The sequence below is a fragment of the Hemicordylus capensis genome, chromosome 6, assembly GCF_027244095.1.
Source record: "Hemicordylus capensis ecotype Gifberg chromosome 6, rHemCap1.1.pri, whole genome shotgun sequence".
NCBI lineage: Eukaryota > Metazoa > Chordata > Lepidosauria > Squamata > Cordylidae > Hemicordylus > Hemicordylus capensis.
In genome coordinates this window covers 761,154-784,374 of record NC_069662.1, presented here as the reverse complement: position 1 = coordinate 784,374, position 23,221 = coordinate 761,154, and the positions used below count along the sequence as shown (strand labels likewise).

At 54.9% G+C, this 23,221-nt stretch overlaps 1 protein-coding gene across 2 annotated transcripts; it reads right to left on the bottom strand.

Annotated features, from left to right (window-relative positions):
• Window positions 1–272: 272 nt before the first annotated feature.
• On the bottom strand, window positions 273–19,120 carry ENO3 (enolase 3). 2 transcript variants are annotated; one of them, XM_053259500.1, is made up of 14 exons: window positions 19,029–19,120; window positions 14,856–14,987; window positions 9,598–9,707; window positions 4,633–4,719; window positions 4,449–4,544; window positions 4,013–4,071; window positions 3,030–3,099; window positions 2,815–2,948; window positions 2,454–2,676; window positions 1,505–1,702; window positions 1,104–1,305; window positions 815–923; window positions 674–732; window positions 273–543 (listed from the first exon to the last, which is right to left on the bottom strand). In XM_053259500.1, exons 2-14 carry the CDS (start codon window positions 14,876–14,878, stop codon window positions 474–476), a joined length of 1,440 nt encoding a protein of 479 aa, XP_053115475.1. In that variant the 5' UTR covers window positions 14,879–14,987; window positions 19,029–19,120; the 3' UTR covers window positions 273–473. The 2 variants fall into 2 exon arrangements, with proteins under 2 accessions (XP_053115475.1, XP_053115476.1); XM_053259501.1 differs by lacking the exons at window positions 9,598–9,707; window positions 14,856–14,987; window positions 19,029–19,120 and adding an exon at window positions 6,318–6,471.
• Between the last annotated feature and the right edge of the window lie 4,101 nt (window positions 19,121–23,221).

Below are 23,221 nucleotides of genomic sequence, written 5' to 3'. Positions count from 1 at the left end.
GAGGCTCTGCTGTGAGCTGCAGGCGACCCCCTGCTCACCCCTGGTCACAAACAACAGACCTGGCCCTTTCCTGGGAGTGCCCAGGCCCTAGAAGCCTAGCCCACCCCCCACCGTTTCCTGCCTGGCCACCTCAGAGGCAAGAGGAGCTGTGCAGGAGAGAGGCAGCGGTTTGGAAAGGGGCAGAGTCCTTGGCCAGCCTTGCAGGGTGGCTGGGGCACAGGATGGGGCCTTGCTTATCCGCCCCCCCCCATCAAATGACCACGCTCCGTGGGTTACTCTGGCACAGCTGCCTCTTTATTCAGTGCCCCGAGTGGGGGGGGGGGCTCTGCAGGGATACAAGATCTGGATGGGAGAAATCCAACGGGCTCCAGCCAAGAGTGGGAAGGGGCTCCTGGCTAGGAGGCAGCACAGCATCTGGGAAGGGGCGGGTGGGATGGGCCTCCCCAGGTGGGGCTGGGAGTCCGAGGCATCTTTTACTTGGCCTGAGGGTTCCGGAATTTGCGCCCGGCAAATTGTGCTTTATCTCCCAGTTCTTCCTCGATCCTGCAGGGAGAGGGAGAGAGGGGGGGGGCTCTTAAACAGAGCGCCAGTGCTGAGCTGCGGGGCAGGAGAAGTTCCTTCCCCCACCCGCCGGCTGCCCCTCAGAAGAGAGGGGGCCATCTTCTCCACTCACCTCATCAGCTGGTTGTATTTGGACAGGCGTTCTGAGCGGCAGGGAGCTCCGGTTTTGATCTGCAAAAGGGCACCAACAGGTGTTAGAGGCGGGGTGGGCAGGAGGCAGGGGGTGGGGCAGCTGGACTGGCCCGCCACTCACCTGTCCCGTGCAGAGCCCCACCACCAAGTCAGCGATGAAGGTGTCCTCTGTCTCTCCAGAGCGGTGGCTCACCATGACACCCCAGCCGTTGGACTGAGCCAGTTTGCAGCTGAAAAAGAACAGGAGGGAGGTTGCAGTCTTCAATGGGGGTCCCCAAAGGCCATCCAGTCTCACCCCCATGTTAGGGGGCCGGGCCACTTGCCCACCAGCATGCACTGGTGGCCAAGGAGCCTCACCCCAGCTGGCACTAAGTTGTTTGCCCTGGCGGCTCTCCCCGCAAGAGACTCACGCCTGGATGGACTCCGTGACGGAGCCGATCTGGTTGACCTTCAGCAGCAGGCAGTTGCAGGCCTTCTGCTCCACGGCCTTCTGGATGCGCTTGGGGTTGGTGACGGTCAGGTCGTCCCCCACAATCTGGATCTGCACCTGCGTCAGGAACTTCTTCCAGGTCTCCCAGTCATCCTGGTCAAAGGGGTCCTCGATGGACACCACTGGGGCAGGGGAGGGAGAGGGAGAGTTGGGTGGGCCCCACAGCCAGCCAGCCAGCCCCCTCCCCAGATCCCCCCCGCTGCCTCCTTGCAGGCAGCGTTCCCAGTCCTGGGCGGGGGCCACTGCCACGCTGAGAGGTGAGCCTTCATCGCCCGCTGCGCTGGGCTGCCCACGGAGAACCAGCTGGGCCCCGGCCCTCACCAGGGTAGTTCTTGATGAAGCTCTGGTAAAGCTCTCCCAGCTTATCTCCTGAGATGTAGCGGTTGGGGTCGTCGGGAGACTTGAAGTCCAGGTCGTACTTCCCCTGCCGGAAGAACTCGGAGGCAGCCACATCCATGCCAATGACCACCTTGTCGGGGTAGCCGGCCTTCTCGATGGCAGACTTCAGCAGCTCCAAAGCTGTGGGGGAGAAGAGCGTGAAGAACGAGGCGAGGGCGGCCTTGCGGCTAGGAAGAGCCACCCACACCCCGCCCTACCCGAGAAGCAGCAGCAGCAGCAGCATTTCTGCAGCAGGCCAAAGAAGCCCTGCAGCTCCTCTGGATGTGGCCTTCAGGGGGCAGGAGACTCGTTGGGCTTGGAAGCCTCTCTTCTGCTCTTCAGAGGCAGCCAGCCCCCAACGTCTGTTCCCTTTCCCCGAGGTTTTCAGAGGGAGGCTGGGCAGGCATCGGTCAGGGATTCTGTATTCCTGCACTGAGCTGGGGGGTGGACTAGATGTCCTGCCCAACGAGGGAAGTCTGCAGTGGAGGGTTGTGTGACTTGGAAGCCTGCACCCTGCACTTTAAAGACCGGCTGACCCCAGTGAGGGCATGGCCTTGCGTCCTCCGTGGACGATCGCGCATCCCCCTCATCACACACACAGTTCTAGAGATCTAGGAGCGCCCGCCTTCCCTGCGAGCCTCTGCTGGCTCCCTCGCTCTTTCCAGAGGGCACAGGATCCTTCCAGCCGCCCAGAGGCTCCTTTGGCCTTTTCCTGGGCGGGCTCCAGTTACAGCCTCTCAGCTAATTCTGGCTCCAGCCTGTAAAGGCCAAGGTGGGCTCCGATGGAGGGAGAGGCTGGCGTGAAACGCAAAACCCACCCCCACTCTGGGCTAAAAGTAGCCGCCCAGCAGCGGGGCCTCCTCCTCCGTGGTCCAGAGGTGCCCTTCAGTACCTTCGTTGTTCTCCAGGATGTTGGGGGCAAAGCCTCCCTCGTCCCCCACGTTGGTGGCGTCTTTCCCGTATTTGCTCTTGATGACGGCTTTCAGGTTGTGGTAGACTTCGGCCCCAATCCTCATGGCCTCCTTGAAGTTGGTTGCTCCCACGGGCAGGATCATGAACTCTTGCATGGCCAGCTTGTTCCCTGCGTGGGAGCCCCCGTTGATCACGTTGAAAGCCTGCGGGGGGGTGGGGGGGAGAGCGTCTGACGCGGGAGCTCTGCCCGCCCTGCCCCAGCCACCCCTAGCCCCCGCTCTAGGGAGGCAGGCCCTGCCTCCCCCCCTGCCCCCTCCCCTGCCCCACTTCGCATCACTGACTGGCACAGGCAGGATGAGGTTGGCGTTCCCAGCCAGGTCCGCGATGTGGCGGTAGAGGGGGACCCCTTTCTCAGCCGCGCCAGCCTTGCACACGGCCAGGGAGACCCCCAGGATGGCGTTGGCCCCAAACTTGGCTGCAAAGGGGAGAAAGAGCAGCCGTGAGGAGCCTGGAGGCAGCCGACGGGACGCCCAGGCCCAGCAAAGGCGGCACTTACATTTGTTCTCGGTTCCATCCAAGTCAATCATGAACTTGTCAATTTTCTCTTGCTCAACCACGCTGAATTTCTAAGGGGTGCAAGACAAAGGGAAGAGGAAGGAGGTGGCTTGTTTTCCCAGAAGGCCTCCACTGAGAGCGCTGGACCCCAGCACAGAATCCAACCCAGGAGGGCTTCTGGGTCACATGGCCAGGCGCCCCAGGAGGTCCCTCCCTCTCCCAAACCCTCAAGGCAAAGAGTGCTGGGCTCAGCTGCCCAGCACCCTCCCTGCACCTGGCTCTAGGGTGCACTGCTCCTCCCCAGCCCGAGGGAGTCGGGAGTCTTGCCTCCCAGCATGCTTTGCTGAGCCCCAGAGGAGGCAGAGATGGCCCCATGCCTTGGGTCCAGCCCTGCCCACTTCTCGGCAGCTCCAGCCTGCTCATCTCCTCCTCCTGAGGAGTATTAGGAGTGCAGCCGTTTCCAGGGCCGTGGCTGGGTTGAAATTAATCATTTACCCAGCATAAAGATGGCAGGGCCGATGAGCATGTACAGAGTGCTTTCCCCTGACCAGCACTCACAACAAGCCCCCAGACCTTGGTGCAGGGGAGTGACATTCTACCAGATAAACCTACCTCGGAGCGATTCTCTCAAAGCATGCTGGGGGTCAGCCCCCCATCCCACCCAGGCCAGCTTGGTCTGTGTTCCCAGAGATGTGTTGCCTTCTTCCCCTGCGAGGGGTGGCTTGGCTGGTTGGCTTGAATCCCCTGGGACTAGGTGGCCCTGCAGCGGGCCTACTCTGCTGAATGGGGGGCTGAGCTGGCTGTGGGGGGCAGGAGGGGGTGGGCCTGTCGGCCTCGGAGGGTCCCTTCCAGATCTGGGGTTTTATGGCTTACAGGCATCCCTGAGCCCAGATTCTCCCTTGCAGAGCCACAGCCCTGGCCAAGGAGGGCTGCTGCTGCCTGCGGGGTCTCCTCTGGCCCCGATCCCTGGCCCCTCCCTCTCACCTTCTCAAGTAGGGCAGGGGCAATGGTCTTGTTGATGTGTTCCACGGCTTTCAGCACCCCTGCATGGCAGATGGGGAGGTTAGCATCAGAGCATCAGCAGAGTGCAGCAGCCGGTTTCAGAAAAATGGCCCACCTGGTGCTCCCTCCAGAAAGCCCTCGGTGGGGGGCTGCAGACAGAAGCCCCTCCCTGCGTTTACTCCCCAGCAGCAGGCAGACTGCTCAGCCTCTGCTCTTCCCTCCCAGGCGATGAGCCCCCAGGCCTTTCCTCTGCTGACTGGGCCCAGGAGCTCAGAAGGCAGGGTGGCTGCTCCTCCTCCTCCTCCTCCTGCTCCTCCGGGTAGTCCCAGCCCTGCCCTTGGAGATGCTGCACCAGCCCCATCTTGGTGGATTGGGCTCCCTCCCAGCCCCCTGTGGCCCCAGACCTGGCACGCCTCACCTTTGCCCAGGTACCTGGCCTTGTCTCCATCCCGGAGCTCCAGGGCCTCGTAGATGCCTGTGGAGGCCCCGCTGGGCACCGCAGCACGGAAGCGGCCTGCAGGAGGGGGGAGAGGCTCAGCAGGAGGCCCCGTCTCGCCAGCCCCCCCCCCCCGCCCACCTGCCTGGCCCTTCCTGCGGCTCACCCTTGGCGGTGTGCAAGTCAACCTCCACCGTCGGGTTCCCCCGAGAGTCCAGGATCTCGCGGGCGTGGATCTTCTGGATAGACATGCCTGTGGTGGGACAGAGATGCCGGCGGTCAGCGGGAGCTCAGCCCCCCCCCCAGGATCTGGCAAGAAGACTGCCCTCAGCCCTGAGGAGCCTACAGTTGCAAATGGAGGGCAGAGGCGAGGCAGGGCTAGCTGCAGTGCAGCATACGAGGGGAGTGGGAGGGGAGCCCTGCGGGGGGGGCAGGGAGGAGGAGGCGGGGGGGGGGAGTCACAGGCTGGGCTCTCTGTTGGGTCTGGACCAGCCAGAGCCTGCTCAAAGCACACAGGAAGTTGCCTGCTACTGAAATCAGGGCCTTGGTCCATCCGGCTCAGCCTTGTCTACCCAGACTGGCAGCATCTTCTCCAAGTTGCAGGCAGGAGTCTCTCTCAGCCCTGTCTGGAGATGCTGCCAGGGAGGGAACCTGGGACCTTCTTCGGATGCTTTTCCCAGAGCGGCCCCTTCCCCGGCGGGAGATCTTCCAATGCTCACACATGTCGTGGATCCTGCTTAGCCAAGTTCATGCTTGGGACGGCAAGACCAGCTCCCCTCCTGGGCTTCCAGGCGAGGGGAAGGTGGCTGGGCTGGAGGAGGCAGGGAAGGGGCCGCTGCCTGCCTGCGAGGATAAAAATAGCCACCCTCTGCTCTAGGCACTTTCCCCACCCCACGGCCAGCAAGGGACATGCCAGGCTGATCAGGGGAGACGACAACGTGTGGCTGGCCCACCCAGGGAGGGAGGCTGCCTGGCCGGCCAGCCCGGACCCAGGACCCCCAGGTAGCCTGCTTGCTTGTGCCCCCCTGCCAGCCTGGCCTGCAGCCCTCCCCAAGGCAAAACACTGCTGCACATTGAGAAAGGCTTCACTGCACCTCCTCCCCACACACCTCCCCCCGCCACAGTTGGGGGGCTGGAGTAGCTGAAGTGGCTAATCGCACACATGGGAAGAGTCTTGAAAATCCTGCACCTGAGGGTGGCGGGGGGGGGGGCATGGGCGGGCAAACACCCCCCCAAGTGGCTTGCCCCCAAGCCCCCATCTTTGTTTCAGAACTATTGTGTGGGTGTGGGTCCCAGCTCGCCCACCCCATAAGCGCACGGCGCCCCTTCTGTGCCCCTTCCATGTTTCTTCTGGTGCCCCCCGCCGCCTGCGAAGGAAACACCGCGTGCTGCCCGGGTCCTGCGGGGGCAGCAGCTGCGAGGCCCGCCAGCTTCCTAGTCCCGGCTGCCTCCCCGGGCGGGCCGGGCGCAGCAGCAGCGGCGGGCCTCGCCGCACCGGGGGAAGGCGAGGGGCCAAAGACTGTCTGTCTGCGCCTGACCGGGCGGGGGGGGGCATCCTGGTCTGCCCCCAAACCGAGGCCCAAAGGGGAGTTGGGTACCGCGGGGAGAAGCTCCAATGCGCGATGCAACACCCGGATCGTGCCCGGAGTGCCCCCCCGCCCAAGTTCCGGCCCCGCGCCGCGAGCTGGCAGGGGCGGCGAGGCAAGTCTGGGCGGCACGCGAGCGCCCTCCGCCCGCCCTCCTCCCCCCCAGCACACCCTCGCCCGCCGGCTGGCACTGCAGGCAGGCAGGCAGGCAGGCAGGCAGGGCCCCGGGCGCCCCCGCCTGCCTGCCTGCCTGGCGCTCACTCACTGCTGGGCTGGCTGGGGCTGGCGCGGGGCGCGGAGGCGGCGGCTGTCGCGGGGAGCTGCTGCGGACAGTGCCCCCCCGCCCGGGCCGGCCGAGTCTTTATAGCGGGGTCCCCGCAGGCAGGCAGCCAGCCCCGCCCCCTGGCTGCTCGGCGGCAGCCAGGGGCCGTCTGCAAGTGGCAAGCCCCGCCGCCCGCCGCCCTCCCCGACGCCGCCAGCCCGCTCGGGGGGGGGCTCTCAGGGGGCGGGGGGGGCGCCCCGCTGTTGGCCGCGCCGCCGGGCGTTTCTTCCCAGCGGCTGGAGGAGGAGGAGGAGGGCGCTCCGGCAGGAGGCTCACCCCGGGCGGCAGGCGCTCCGACCGGTGGCTCCCCTCCGGCCACCCCGATGATCCCGCCCCGGCATTCCGGAGAGCCATGTGCACGGCTGCACCTGCGGAATGGCCAGTCTGCAGGCTGCGCGCCTCTCATTCCAGCCGCCCGGGCAGGTCGGGATGGAGGGGGGGAGAGAGAGAGAAGCCAAAGGCGCCCCGCCGGATTTGGCCTGCGGAGGAGTGTGTGTGTGTGTGTGTCCACGTTCAGCCTGGGATCGGGACATGGGAGCGCAGCACCCAGCAGCATCTCATGGGCAGGCACTGAACCGCCCGGCCCCCTCCTCCGTGTGGGCCTGCAGGGATCTAGGCAGGGCCAAAGCCCACCTCCTGGTATTTGGAACGGAGGGGTAGACTGCCTGTGAGCATGGAGGCTCCATGTAGCCATCCTGGCTAGTAGTCTTTGCTAGACCCTCCCGCTCCCCCTCCTGCATACATTTGCCCAATCCCTTTTAAAGCCACTGAGCCAGGGGCCGTGTAGTCCGTACATTGTGCTGGGTTCGGGTTCGGGTTGACCCTCCCTTGCATGGGACCAAGCACCTTGGGACCACTCCGAGACTTCTAATATCAGCGCCACCCGCTTTTTGCTACCCAGCCTGGGAAGCATCACATCCCACACTGTTCCGATTTCACCGGCTGGGGAACTGAGGCTGCAGGGAGGGCGGGGCTGGTCCCCTCCAAGCACAGCACTGCCCTGCCCGACTCCCAGTCGCCCCTGGAGCAGAGGGAGTCCTTTGGGAAGAGCCTCAAGGCTGGGATGCCCTGCCCTCACCTCTGCCTATGTGGGCTGCTGCTGCTGCTGGGGCAGGGGCGGGGGGGGGATGGGGTGGAGGTGGAAGGCACCACTCCTTTGCAAAGAGGCTGGATACTTGCAGACGGTCCCTGCTCGCTCCAGCCCTGCCACTAAAGTCTTGGCCTAAATTTAGCCCCTGCGAAAGGTCAAAGGGTCCATTCCAAGCAGCCGCTTAAAGGACGAGGCTGTAACCTTAGCTGAAGCTGCATGCTTTTGAAGGAGCAGGCCTGCTCCAAACCCTCCGGGTGCACAGGGTGGAGGAGGGGGCTTGGGCCCGTCAGGTCTGAGCTCAGCCAAGGCTCCTGCGCCTTGCGGTGGGGGCCGGCAGAGAAGAGTCCAGATTTGGGGAGAGGAGCTGCATCTGCCCACCACTGGCTTCCTCTGGCAGGAATGAAGCGGGCGATGCCACTCATGGAGAAGCTGCACCTGATGCAGTTCGGCCTGTTAGAAAGGCACCACTGAAGCCTTGCAAAGAAATGAGAGGCCAGCAAAGTTGCGGGAGGTGGCTTTGGAAGAGAGGGGAGCCGAGGAGGAGCCCGGTCCAGGGTGCCACTGGGTCCTCCAGGAGGCCAATGTTGTCCCCTGCCCAGGAGCCCACCAGCAGCTGGGACTCTGCCTCTGCCCTGGGTTCTTCTCAGAGGTGGGTGCTGCCACCATGCAAGAGGCGGAGGGCCTGAGCCGCTCCTGGGCTCCTTCCCTGCCTGGGCAGAGGAGGCGGATCTCTGTGGCTTCCTTGGCAGGCTCTTCCAGAAGACCTCCAGGCAAAGGTCACTGGGGTGGGGTTCCCTGGCTTGTCCTTCTCTGCCCAGGACCGACTGGGGCCGCATGGAGTTTCAGGGGTGGAATGCAGACTTGTCTGGCAGGGGGACAGAGGAGGAGGAGGAGGAGGAGATGGAGCAGGTCCAGTGCAGGGCGCCATCTGGTGGGCCTAAGGAACAGCCAGCCACTTCTCGGCTCCACTTCTCTACACAGAGCAGCAGCAAGAACCCACAACTGTGCATGCGTGTGAAGCAGCTCTGAAAACCACAGACACCTTCCTCAGTTACATCAAGCCCGAGAGAGTCACGTATTCTTCCCCACGTGGCCGCCACCACTGCCTCCATTTTGCTCCCTCCTCCTCCTCCTCCTCCTCCTCCTCCTCTTCCTCCTCCTCCTGGGCCCTGCCTGCTTGCAGTTGTGTTTTAAACAGGGTTGCCATGTCTCCTGCTCCTCACTAACTTGCCTGCTGTCTATGAGAGACCCAAAGAAAGCGTCTCCGCCCAGGGAGGCAGGCCCACCTCCAGCCCCCTCCTTCTTCATGGAGGTTTCTTCTCTCCTCGGGCCTCTCCCTGAGCCAAGATGGGGGAGACTGACGGAGGTATAGGGACTGGAGGACGACCGGGGTGAAGGCTGTGGCCTCCTCGCGTGAGGCAAAAGAGGGCGGAACAAGGGCAAGAACGAAACCCAGTTTCCCCAGCATGGTGGGGTGAAAACGTAACCAGTGGAATGTCTCCCACTTATGGTACACAGGAGGCCTTGTGGGGGGAACCCGTGCTGGCAGCCCCTCCAGGACACAGCACAGCAAATCTGGGGCTGGTGGAAGAGGCTGGTGGCCGGGCTGGTGGCACGGAGGTTGGGGGTTGGCTCTGGCTGCCCCCCAAGCCCTGTGCCGCCAGTACCCATCATTCCCCAGAACTCTGAGGGCTCTTTGTCCATTAAAAACAAACTGTAAAAACTCCTACCCCTGTTGCTGTGATTGTGGGGCAGACAAACATACTATTTCTTATCAAATTTGCCCCCCCAGTCCACACAGCCCCCCCCCCCACCATTCAGCCTGTGTGTTTCATTTCCCCACATTCTTTTAAGTGCTGCTGCTGCTGCAGCAGCACTAGGTGTGGGGCCAAGCTCCCTTCATCAGGTGGGCATCATCAGCGCTGCTGCCGCCGGTTGTGCCTTGAGGAGACTCAGAGTTGAGACCAGCTGCCTCGCCTGCAGCCCAGGAGGAAGAGGGCCTCCCGCCTCCATTCCCTTCTCTGGGAAAGAGCCCAAGCTACAGCCACGGACACGGCCTCCCCTACTGCATTGGTACTGACTGACCCTCCGACCCACTCCCAGGGGATTCCCCACGGGGGCCAGCACCCTTACCTTCACTCTTGTCACACAGAGATTGTGTATCGCAGCTCTCCTCTCCGGCTCCCTCATCTTCGTCTTTGATACCCAAAAAGAAGAAGAAGCTTCTGCTCCCGTCAGAAGGACTGCAACAGAAAGAGGAGAAGAAGACTCGTCGACCCGCTCCTATCACTGGAACCAGTTCTGGCTACGCCTCTCCCTCTTATTCCAAAGAGGAAAACACTGCTGCTTCCTCAATCCCTGGTTTCGCCGGCTGAATAGATCTCCTGACATCTACCTTGAATTACCAATACTGATCCTGCCCCTTGGTACGGAACTGAAACTCAACATCATCAACGACATCATTCCAGATCCCACTTCAGGTTAAGATTGCCATGACAAGACTGAAGACTGATTTTGAGGTCCCACTCCTATGATTTAAGAGAGCGCCTTCTTCTTCATGGATTTTCCCGCCTATTAAGATCATTGGGGGAGGTCTGGTTGAGGTTTCCACTGGCTTGCTTGGCGGAGACCCAAAACCAGGTCGGTTTCTCTAGGGTTGCCCCATGGCTCTGAAACACACTCCCAAACAAAACCAGAACCTCCCCATCTCTGGCTGTTTTTAAGCTATGTCTGAAGATACACCTATTTTATCATACTTCTAGTTCATAATGTTTTGAAGTATTATTGATTGTTAGTTCAAATTGTTTGAAATGATCTATTGTTTTAATTGTTGTTTATGTTTCTAATCTGTAAACCACTCAGAGATTTGTATATGGGGTGATATTAATGTGAAAAATAATATCAATCAATCAATCAATCATTATTGCTGGCCCTGCTTTCCTTATAGGCAATCTAGAACCCCAGAGTGCAACTCTTCATCCTACTGAGTTAGACCAGGGGTTCCTAACCTGTGGTACTCCAGATGTTGCTGAACTACAACTCCCATCCTGCCCAGCTACAATTTATTGTGCATGCCAGCAGCGTTCCCCCCCCCACCAGCTGCCCTCATGTGCCAGCGGCATGCACATGGCCTCTGCACATGCACATGTAGTTCAGCAGCATCTGGAGTACCACAGGTTGGGAACCCCTGAGTTAGACAATCTCCATCCCAATCAAGGGCTCCACCATCAATGGAGACATGCGTTGCTTTGGTGCAGGGCCCCAAACCACCCAACCCCAGCTGGGTCTCAGTCAGCTCTGGCTCACCTCATACAAACCACACACCTGCCTCCCCAGTCTGAAGACATGGGGGAAAGCTTACCACCAGACCATCCAGATGATGCCGTTCCAGGGTCAGAAACTGAGCTCCCATCAGCAGAAAACTCATCAGGCTCCTTCCCACCAGACTGGGTGGCAGGCAGACCCTGAACCAGGTTTTCCTTCAGAAGACCTGAAGATTTATTTGGAACTCATGGCAAGTATGGTGACCTTCTTGGGACTGCAAAGACAGCAGCCTCAGAAAAAGCCTACAGACTCCATCTTTGGCCTGACTGAGCCAACACCTCACTCCCCTGTGGCCCTCTCAGTGATTTCAGCTCTGCCAGAAGTTACTTGGAGCTGTGGGACAAACCTTCCTCAGCCCCACCAACAGCAAGATGTCCAGAGAGCTTGTTCAGAGGACAACTTGATGACTGCAAATGCCACCCCAAATTCCTTCATGGCTGAAGAAGCACAATCCAGATCTCTCAACTGGACCCTGAGGAGGGATGCAAACGAGATCCCATTGGTAGACGCTTCTCCTCTGCTTTACTGCTCAAGGTTGCGAATTACCAGGCCTGCATGAGTCATTATACCCACTTCCTTGTGGGGGAAATTTCCCCGCTCTTGGGACTTCTACCTCATGACAAAAGAGAAGCCACCCCGCCCGCCACTTTCCAGAGAGAGGCATTCCGCAGGGGGAAGCAGCAGTTTCATGCTGCCAGACATTGCACTGATGGTGCTACCAGGATTGGTTCCATTGCCCTGCATTGCCATGCCCGGCTCCACTCTCCTGGACTCACACCAGAAGCTTGTTTCAGGATTGAGGACCTGACCTTTGATGGAAAAGAGCTCTTTGGAGCCCACACAGATGGGATGATAGAAAAGGTCCACACATTTTAAAACCCTGCAAAATCGACGAGCTGGTCTGCCTCCTCCTCTCATTCTAACTGACCTGCCTAACGGACCCGTTCTTCCAGGTCAAAGTCCTCCTCTCAGTCACAGGCTTCTGGCCATTCCTTTCACTCGCCATCCATCTTTCTTATTTATTTATTTATTTATTTGTTTGTTTGTTTGTTTGTTTGTTTGTTTATCTATCTATCTGTGTGAACCACCCTGAGCCATTTTTGGAAGGGCAGTATAGAATTAATGATGATGATGATGATGATGATGATGATGATGATGATGATGATGCTACACAAGAATCCCTCCTCAACCAAAGCCAACCAACCTAAGCCAAAGCTGTCCTCGTACGTACACTGAGAACACGACTCCATCTTCGCCTCTGTGGGGACAAGATTGCGGAAGCCTATTTGGAAGCCTAGGATGAAACCATCATGGCAGACTCTTGATTGCTCACCACCATAAGATCAGGCTATGCTTTAGAGTTCATGAGTAACCCACCTCCTTTGGGAGGTTGCTCCCCTCCTCGACAAAGATGCCATTGGTGCCTACAGAGTGACCTCAGTTCCAGATTCTATTCCCCATATTTCACAGTGCCCAAGAGGGGCGGTGGGTTTTGCCAAATTCTAGACCTCTGCAATCTGAACACCTTTGAATGATACAGAAGTTTCCAGATGGTCACTATCGTTCTCATTCTCTCCTTCCTATGCAAAGGCTTGTGGTTGGCATCCCTAGCCTTAAAATATGCTGTTACCATATCCCCATCCATGAACAGCACAGGAAATTCCTTCCCTTCCCAGCTGGCTCCCAGTTTGCCAGTTCAAGGCTTTACCTTCTGGCCTCTCCCCACATGCATGACTGTTGTGATAGCCTGCCTCCAGCAACAAGGCATGCAGATCTTTCCTTTGGGGGTCAGTTAGCTCATTGTGTCCCCAGCCAAAGCTCAAGTAAAGGCCAGCAGGATCCCTCTCCTGGAGGACCTCGGGCTCCAGATTAACTAGTTGAAATCCCATCTGACCCCTGCCTGGAATCTAACTTTTCTAGGAATTGTCTGAGATACAAATTGGGGCATTTTCTGTCCAGGGGACCGCATATGGAACGTTTCTACGGACGCAGTGAGGCTCTACAACTCCCTTCAGCACCTTCTAAACCTTACAGCCTCCCCCATGGCAGTCCTACCCCATGCTTGCCTCTGGATACGAGTCCTCCCAGTGCTAGTTCCTGGATGTCTTCAGTCCTCACCTGCACTCACTAGCTACCACAGCATGTGATGGACACACCCCAATAATTTCTCCACCACTATGCCATTCCAATGACCCATTCCATGCTTTGTCATTTGATTTATTTATTTATATTATTTAGTACATTTATATACCGCCCCATACAAAAAGGTCCCTGAGCGGTTCACAATATAAAACCATTAAAACATTAACATAATTAAAACAATTTAAAATACAAGTTAAACTCTAAAATCAAAGCTTTAAAACTACTGTATAAACTAAACGCCTGACTAAACAGGTATGTTTTTAGGTCCTTAATAAAATTCAGAGAAGAGGAAACTGTAATTTCACTAGGAAGCGTGCGTTCCAGAGTCCACCTCATCCAGAACAGGTAAATCTAAACCACTTCCTAAGTCTCGACTTCCCATAATGAGTACCTCCGTCTTGCTTGGATTCAGCTCAGTTTGTTCTCAGTTTTTCATAACAATGGACACAGAGCACAGCATCTAGGCGGCTTTTGCCTCAGAGGTCATTGTTCTCATGCAGCATCCCTGCACCACATGACCGATCTCAAACTTCTAGTAGTCTTTAAAGCCCTGAAGGGTTTTCTTCCCATCATACATTAATCCCATGTCCCCATCCTCACCGACAATATCACAATGAAAGCAGCATTCATTAAGAGACAGGGCAGGACTCGATCTCAAGCCTTCCTACATTTAGCCCTGCAATTCTGGACTTGGAGCAGTGCCAACAAGATCTTCCCATCTTCATACATCCCATCTATGAACATGGCAAGAGCCACCTCTTCTACATAGGAAGCTGCTCTCTACTGAGTCAGACCATAGGTCCATCAAGCTCAGTATTGTTTTCCCAGACTGGCAACGGCTTCTCCAAGGCTGCAGGCAGGAGTCAGACACAGGCCTATATTCTACATACTTCTGAGTTGGTACCTCTGGTTCTGATATGTTGAGGTGGACCGTCCTCAACAGAAGGAACTTGGAACCTTCTGCTCTTCCCAGAGCAGCTCCCTCCCCTGAGGGGAATCTCTGCCAGTGCTGCTCACACTCCTAGTCTCCCATTCATAAGCAACCAGGGCAGACCCTGCTTAGCTAAGGGGACAAGTCATGCTTGCTCCCACCAGACCAGCTCTCCTCTTTTGTTCCAGGGTGGACCATGGTGGGGAGATATCTTCCAGATACACGTGGGGGGGGGGGGCGGGGAGTGCAAACTCACCTACCTGTTTCCATTGATTCTGCTCCTCCCATGTGTCCTTCAGAAAATTCAGGCAGACAGAGCAAATTGCGTTCTAGACACCCCATGGTGGCGTTGCTTCCCCCTCCCCTCCTCCTCCTCCTCCTCCAACTATCCAAGGGGAGTCATGTCCGCCTCACTCCCAGACCTGATTTGTTAACCTAACAGGATGGCGCTCTTCTCTATCCACACTTTCTCTTCCGGCTTGGCAAATTTGCTGGACATGGCGCCAAAGTCCTTGTAGCTTCCAGGAAACCTTCTAGAATACAATTCTATGCAAATAGAACACCTTTGCCACATCTCAAGGCCTTCAACTTTCTCAAGCTCTGTGGCCTCCAATAAGAGAAGCTCTTCCGTTAAAGGAGAAAGGACTAACCTTGACCTCGTCACGAGTACACCTAGCAGCCTTTACAGTGCACAGGCCGAGACACGACACCTCTTCCCTCTTTACTCGGCCCGTGGTGCAGCAGTTCCTCAGAGGAAATGGACACCCATCCAGACGCTCCACAGCACAAGCGACACCATCATGGGGTCTCTAGTCCTGAGTGCTCTCATGGCCACAGCTCCTGAGCCCACGGCCACTGTAGATCCCAGACTCTTTCCTGGTGACCATAACATCAGCCCGCAGTATTGGCAACTGCAGAGCTCTCTGATTAGATCCACCTCACCTCACTTTTCATAGAGAGAAGGTCGTGCTCAGGCCCAACGTTCATTTCTTACCCAGTGTCATCTCCACCTTCCATTGTGCCCGGGAACTCTCTCTCCCTTCTTTCCTCGACTCCAGAGGAACGATCACTCCACGCTTTGGATGTATGACGCACTCTGGCCTTCTGTACCAATCACACCCTTTTCCTGCAAAAGATAAACATTTTTATTCATAACTTATGGGGAACCTTCTTGAGGCCAAGAGAGCTCTTCCCAAAGACTGCCAAGATGGATAGCAGAAACAACCAAACTCTGCTACACCTCAGCTCTCAAACAGAGGATATTCCTCTGGTGGTTGGGGGCCTCCTCATAGTGGGCGATTCAATAGTTAGGGGCATGGAGAGATGGGTTTGTGACCCGCATGTAGACGGCATGGTGACTTGCCTGCTTGGTGCGAAGGTTTGCAGACATTATGTGGTGTCTAGACAGGCTCCTAGGCAGTGCTGGGGAGGAGACAGCTGTTGTGGTGCACATCGGCACCAACAATGTTAGGAAATGTAGTCGGGAGGTCCTGGAAGCCCAGTTTAGGCTGCTGGGTAGCATATTGGTCCAGGACCCTCAAGGTAGCATTCTCAGAAATGCTACCTGTTCCATGCACAGGGTCAGTGAGACAGGTGGAGCTGAGGGGTCTCAATGCGTGGATGAGAGGGTGGTGCCAGGAGGAGGCGTTTAGATTTGTGAATCACTGGGATACATTTAGGGGCAAGCAAAGCCTGTACAAAAGGGATGGGCTCCACTTAAACCAAGATGGAACCAGACTGATGGCACTTACTGTAAAATCAAAAGGTTCGCAGAACAGCTTTTAAAAAGAATTGCCGACAGGAACTGTGTGGTATTTGGTTCGGCAAGCAAAATCCCCTAAGGTGCAAGGATGCAAAAATTTAAGATAAACCAGAAAGAGACAGAGTAGAACCAGGAGTAGAGCTGATGGACAGCTGGTCAAAAAGGTCAAATGACAATAAGGGAGATAGCACACGCCAATGTCGGGTAAGAGATTCAGTGTATATTACTACTACTACTACTACTACTACTACTACTATGGATATTTATATACCACTCTTCAACCAAAGTTCTCCAAGCGGTTTACATAGACAATCAAACAACACATAAAATAAGATAGTCCCCTGACCCCAAAGGTACATGGGTGTTTATGCACAAATGCCAGAGGCCTCTGAGCCAAGATGGGTGAGCTGGAGTGCTTGGTTGCTAATGAAAACATCGATATCGTGGGCATAATGGAAACCTGGTGGAACGGTGAGAACCAGTGGGACTCTGTTATTCCTGGGTACAAACTACAGAAAGAACAAGGAGGGGCAGATTGAGAGGAAACTTCCCAAAAATGAGGGGACTGGTAAAAAGGAAGCTGAAAGGGAAAGTCAGGAGGGTCAACTCACTCCAGAAAGCAGGGAACTTATTTAAAGCCACAATAACAGAAGCTCAGTTGGAATGTATACGAAGAAGGAGGAAAGGTACCATCCAGTTCAGGAGGACACCAGTGTGGCTGACAAGTAGAGTCAAGGAAGCTATAAAAGGGAAGACGATTTCCTTCAGGAAATGGAAGTCCTGCCCAAATGAAGAGAATAGAAAGGAAGATAAACCCTGGCAAAAGAAATGCAAGGAGACAATCAGGGATGCAAAAAGAGAGCTTGAGGAGCATATAGCTAGAAATGTCAAGGGGAATTAAAAAAAACTTATTTAAATATATTAGAAGCAGAACACCTGCCAGGGAGGCAGTTGGACCTTTATATGATGAGGGCCTGATAAGAGATTGTTAAGGAAGATAAGGAGATTGCAGAGAAGCTGAATGAGTTCTTTGCATCTGTCTTCACGATGGAAAATGCTGACCATATTCCCTCACTGGAACTGAGCTTCTCAGGCTTGGAGGCTGAAGAACTAGGCCAGTTTGAAGTGACATGAGAGAATGTTCTAAATTGTCTTGAAAAATGAAAAATTAAGAAATCCCCAGGGCCAAATGGCATCCACCCAAGAGTTCTGAAGGAAGTCAAATGTTAAGCTGTTAATCTCCTAGCAAAGATATGTAATTTGTCCCTACAATCTGGCACCGTATCTGGCCCTATCCACCCCCAAAAGGATGGTGAGGCAAGATTTACCTTTGCAGAAGCCATGCTGGTTCTCCCCCAGCAGGGCCTGTCTATGTGCTTTACAATTTTATCCTTGAGAATGCTTTCCATCAATTTGCCTGCAACAGAAGTTAAGCTACCAACTCATTTAGAACTTATTTAGCTTCTCTGCAACCTCCATATCCTCCTTAATAATCCCTTTCACTCCCTCACTGTCTTAATGGTCCAACTGCCTCCCTAGGTTTCCTGCTTCTGATGTATTTAAAGAAGTTTTTGTTATTCCCCTTGATGCTTTTAGCTAAACGTTCCTCAAACTCTCTCTTTGCGCCTCCCTTATCCTCACCTTGCATTTATTTTGCCAAAGTTTGTGTTCCTTTCTGTTCTCTTCATTTGGGCATGCCTTCCAATGTCAGAAGGAAGTCTTCTTAGGAGAGGAGAGCTGGTCTTATGGCAGCAAGCATGACTTGTCCCCTTAGCTAAGCAGGGTCTGCCCTGGTTGTATATGAATGGGAAACTAGAAGTGTGAGCAGCACTGGAAGATATTCCCCTCAGGGGATGGAGCTGCTCTGGGAAGAGCAGAAGGTTCCAAGCTCCCTCCCTGGCAGCATATCCAAGAAAGGGCTGAGAGAGATTCCAGCCTGCAACCTTGGAGAACCTGCTGCCAATCTGTGAAGACAATACTGAGCTAGATAGACTAATGGTCTGACTCAGTATATGGCAGCTTCCTATGTTCTTCTCCTTTATGGCTTTCTTGACTTTACCTGTTAGCCATGCTGTCATCGTCCTAGACTTATTGATACCTGTCCTCCTTTTTGGTATATATTTTATTTATTTATTTTTATTTGTTATTAAATTTATATACCGCCTTTCATTAAAACAATCCCATGGTGGTATATAAATTTTACCGGGCTTAAGATATATTCTAACTGGGCTTCTAGTATTGTGGTTTTGAGTAAGACCAGAAGAGAGATCTTGAGGTCGTGGTGGACGGCTTGTTCAAAGTGTCGACTCAGTGGAAAAGCTGTGGAAAAGGCCAATTCCATGCTAGGGAGAATTAGGAAGGGAAAAGAAAAATAAGGAAAAGAAAAATGCTAATATTATAATGCCCTTCTACAAATCTATGGTGTGACCACATCTGGAGTACTGCGTGCAGTTCTGGTCACCGTATCTTAAGAAGGACACTGGAGAACTGGAGAAGGTGCAGAAGAGGGCAGCCAAGACGATCAGGGGGCCTGGAGCACCTTCCTTACAAGGCAAGGCTATAGCTTTTTAGTTTGGAAAAGAGGCGACTACAGGGAGACAGGATAGAGCTGTATACAATGATGCAAGGAGTAGAGAGAATGCGTCACCTTCAGTGGCGCAGTGGGGAAATGCTTGACTAACAAGCAGAAGGTTGCCGGATCAAATCCCCACTGGTAGTATATTGGGCAGCAGCGATATAGGAAGGTACTGAAAGCCATCATCATCTCACACTGCGCGGGAGGAGGCAATGGCCAACCCCTCCTGTATTCTACCAAAGACAGCCGCAGGGCTCTGTGGGCGCCAGGAGTCAACACTGACTCCACGGCACACTTTACCATTTTAGAGAGAACGGACAGGGAGAAGCTTTTCTCCCTCTCTCACCACACTAGAACCAGGGGCCAGCCCATGAAACGGAAGGCCAATAAAACCAGGACCCTCAAAAGGAAGTCCTTTTTCACACAGCGCATAATTAACCCATGGAATGCTCTGCCACGGGATGTGGTGGCGGCCACCAGCTTGGATGGCCTTAAAAGGGGCTTGGGCAGATCCATGGAGGAGAGTATCCATGGCTACTAGAGCCGGATGGCTAGAGGCCACCTGCAGCCTCAGAGGCAGGGGGTCAGCCGCAGCAGCAGCAGCAGCAGCCGCCGCAGGCAGAGAGAGGGCCTGCCTTCTCCCCTCTTGCCTGTGGGCTCCCTAGAGGCAGCTGGTGGCCACTGTGGGAGGCAGCAGGCTGGGCTGGATGGCCCTCCTTGGGCCTGTGGCCCGCCCCCCCCCGCCCCCCACCCGGGCAGTGAGCTTGTTCTGTGCCCGGTGGGTTGTGTGGAGCTCCGGGACCCCGTGGAAGGAGAAGAGCCCCACTCACAGCTGAGCCGCCCGGGGTTCTCCCACTCAGGGCAGGCCGGCTTCCGCTGCAAGGCCCCGTTGCCATGGAAACCCTCCCCCATTGCCCACAGTTCCGCAGAGCAGCCACCCCCCCCCCTTCATCAGAGATGCCTGGGCATGGCGTGGCCCTGGGCGTGGCCCCCTTCCCCACAGTTCCCTTGCGTGGGCCCCTTGCCTTGCAGGCCTTTCTGCTCACGGCCCAGGCCCCCGTCATCACCCGCAAGCCCCAAAGCCAGCTCCCCACAGCTCCGGCTCCCCATTTCCCACCAGCGCCATCAGCGGCAGCAGGCGGGTGATGGGCCCATGTTTCGCAGCCATGCTGGCCCCCTCAAAACAGTCACGGCCCTGTTTTCTGTCTTTTTAAACAGGGATGTTTTCACCCCGGTTAGGGTTAGGGTTAGGGTTAAGCCTAGAATAGCAAGCATTTATAGGGCACTTCCGTGTCATCAAAGCACTTCCCGTCTGGTTCACCCAGTCATGTTACTGAATGAAGCTTAACTTCTGTGCCAGGTGAGTTGATGGAAAGCATACTTGAGGACAAAACTGCTAAGCCGATAGACCCTGGTTTTTTAAAGTATTCTAATTAGTTTCAAATGGTTTTTATATTGTTTTTAGCACTGTGTTTTAAATGGTGTATGTTTTTATGTCTTTTAAAATTTGTTGTACACCACCCAGTACCGCCTTTGGATGGGGCGGTTTATAAATGTTAAAAAGGGGGCTGGGGGCTTGCTGAAAGAGAACCAGCCTGGCTCCTGCAAGGGCCGGTCTTGCCTCACTAACTAATGTTTTGGAGTTCTCTGAGAGGGTCAACAGGCATGTGGACAAAGGTGATCCGGTTGACATCGTATACGTGGACTTCCAAACGGCTTTTGACCAAGTTCCCCACCAAAGGCTCTTGTGTAAACTGAGCAGTCATGGGATAAGGGGACAGGTTCATGTGTGGATTGGGAACTGGTTGAAGGACAGGAAACAGAGGGTGGGAATAAATGGACAGTTTTCCCAATGGAGGGAAGTAGGAAGTGGGGTCCCCCAGGGATCGGTACTGGGACCAGTGCTCTTTCACTTGTTCATAAATGATCTAGAAGTTGGGGTGAGCAGCAAAGTGGCCAAATTTGCAGATGACACCAAACTATTTAGGGCAGTGAAATCCAAAAGAGATTGTGAGAAGCTCCAAAAGGATCTCTCCAGACTGGGGGAGTGGGCGACAAAATGGCAAATGCAGTTCAGTGTAAGCAAGTGTAAAGTGATGCACATTGGGGCAAAAAGGCCCAACTTCACATAGATTCTGATGGGGTCTGAGCTGTCAGTGACTGATGATCAGGAGAGGGATCTTGGGGTCCTGGTGGACAGCTCCTTGAAAGTGTTGACTCAGTGCACGGCAGCTGTGAAAAAGGCAAATTCCATGCTGGGGATCATTAGGGACTGAAAATAAAAATGCTAGTATTACCATGTCCTTATATGGTGCGGCCACACCTGGAGTACTGCATAGAGTTCTGGTCACTGTATCTTGAGAAGGACATTTTAGAACTGGGAAAAGGTGCAGAAGAAGGCAGCCAAGATGACCAGGGGCCTGGAGCACCTTCCTTATGAGGCAAGGCTACAGCATCTGGGGCTTTTTAGTTTGGAAAAGAGGTGACTACAGGGAGATAGGATAGAAGTGTATAATATTATGCATGGAGTAGAGAGAATGGGCAGAGATAATTTTTTTCTCCCTCTCTCTCAACACTAGAACTAGGGGCCATCCTTTGAAATTGATTGCCAAGAACATAGGAACACAGGAAACTGCCATATACTGAGTCAGACCATTGGTCTATCTAGCTCAGTATTGTCTTCACAGACTGGCAGAAATTTAGGACCGACAAAAGGAAGTACTTTTTCACACAATGCTTAATTAATCTATGGAATTCTGTGCTACAAGATGTGACAGCTACCAAGCTGAATAGCTTTAAGAAGGGCTTAGATAAATGTATGGAGGACAAGTCTATCAATGGCTACTAGTCTGAGGGCTATAGGCCACCTCTAGCCACATAGGCAAGATGCGTCTAAATCCCAGTTGCAGGGGAGCAACAGCAGGAGAGAGGGCCTGCCCTCACCTCTTGCCTGTGGGCTTCTCGGAGGCATCTGGTTGGCCACTGTGTGAAACAGGATGCTGGACTAGATAGGCCTTAGGCCTGATCCAGCAGGGTTGTTCCTATATCCTATCCATTATCCTGTAGTCTTTGCAACAACCTTGTAAGATAGGCCAGCATCCTGCTATTGCAAACGGGGACAGAGGGCTAAGAGGGAGCTGCATAAGGCCTTTTTGTGGTTTTGAACCAAGGACTTCTTGATTTGTTTGTAACAGCCTCCTAATCATTTTGTTATGCCAGCTTTTGTTATACTAGAGAAATGCCTTTTAAAAATCCACTCATGTTTAAGGTCTCTGTGTAGCTCAAAAGTTAACACACTCTGAAAGGCATGGAAGAAGCTGGTCCCGTGACAGAGACCTTCTGTCCTCCCAGGTATGCCTTTTCCTCTTCTGCGTCTTTCATCCTCTCAGGACTGTTCCTGCCACCATTCCACACAGCCACGTCATGGCCTATTTTCTCCTGCTTGACGTCCAGCATCCCCACCCTTGGGTCCCCTGGTGCTGTTTATTTACTTATTTAATACATGTATATGCTGCCTCTAACCAAGACGGCACAGTTCACAACTGATTGAAAATATCTAAAAACTAAAAGTGACAGTTAAAGCAGAAAATTTAAATTTAAAACCAGATTAAGTAAGTTGTAGAGGGACTACAACTTCCAGCCAAAGATGATGGGAGCTGTAGTCTGACAATATCTGGGGAACCCAGGGTGGGAATTCCTGCTCTGCAGTCCTCACGTCCTGGGTAGCGCTCACCTTCTGGTCTGGGGCTCTGTTCCCGGGCTCCCTGACCAGTGTTCCCTCTAATAGGGATTCCCAGATGTTGTTGACTACAACTCCCAGAATCCCCAGCGGCAATGGCTTTGGCTTGGGGATTCTGGGAGGCACAGCCCTGCCTCCTCAGCAAGGTCCCTCCCCAGCCACTACGGGTCAGCTGGGCCCTGACTGTCAGGCACACCCACCCCGCTCATACATTACTGTGACATCTCTAATGGGCTCCCCTCCGATTCCCCCCAGATCAGGGTTGCCAGCTCTGCTTCTAGCTGTTCCCAGGGATGCCCCCCCCCGCCCCCCAAAGGCCCAAGATCAAGAGAGGAGAGCTGGTCAGGTGGTAGCAAGCCTGACTTGTCCCCCAAGCTAAGCAGGGTCCACCCTGGTCACATTTGAATGGGAGACTAGAAGTGTGAGCAGCACTGTCAGATCTTCCCCTCCGGGGATGGAGCCGCCACTCTGGGGAGAGCAGAAGGTTCCAAGTTCCCTCCCTGGCAACATCTCCAAAACAGAGCTGAGAGAGATATCCGCCTGCCACCTTGGAGAAGCCGCTGCCAGTCTGGGCAGACAACAGTGAGCTAGATGGACCGATGGTCTGACTCAGTATACGGCTGCTTCCTAAGCTGTTAGTAGGTAACATCTCCAGGGCTGTTTCCAAGAGGCCCCTGGAAATGGGTGCCAGTTGCTGGAGGCCCCAGGCCAGGCCCGTGGGGCTCGCAACCCAACCCCAGGCTAGATCAACAGCCCCTCCTGGTATCAGGGAAAGGCAGGCTACAGGCAGTGGGTCTTGGGTTCGAGGCTGCTGTTGAGAGCCATTGAAACACGTTGCTGCCAATCACAGGGTGAGTCCCACATAAAGCAATGACTACCAGGACCTCGAAGGAAGCCTTTGGAATCTAACCTGAGGTTCTGGTCATCTTGTCTTGAAAGAGATGCCATGGAGTTGGGGGAAAGACCAGTGCAGAAAAGGGGAACCAGAAGGATCCAGGGACACCTTCCCAACAAGGAAAGGAGGAAATGTTTGGGTCTTCTGGTTGGGGGAAAAGAAAACTAAGAGGGACCCTGTTTTTAATGTACTGAATTTACCTGAATCCAAGACTACCCCCCCCACTTCCTTGCAGTTAGAAATCAAGGGGTCATCTTAAATTCAGAGTCCTTTTCCTTTTGGGTAAATATGGTATTAAATTTTATTAAAGTTTCAGTAAGATTCTAGAATCAATCATGAAAAGATCCCTGAGATGTTCTCTCTGACTCTTCATACAGGAGGAGGAAGGA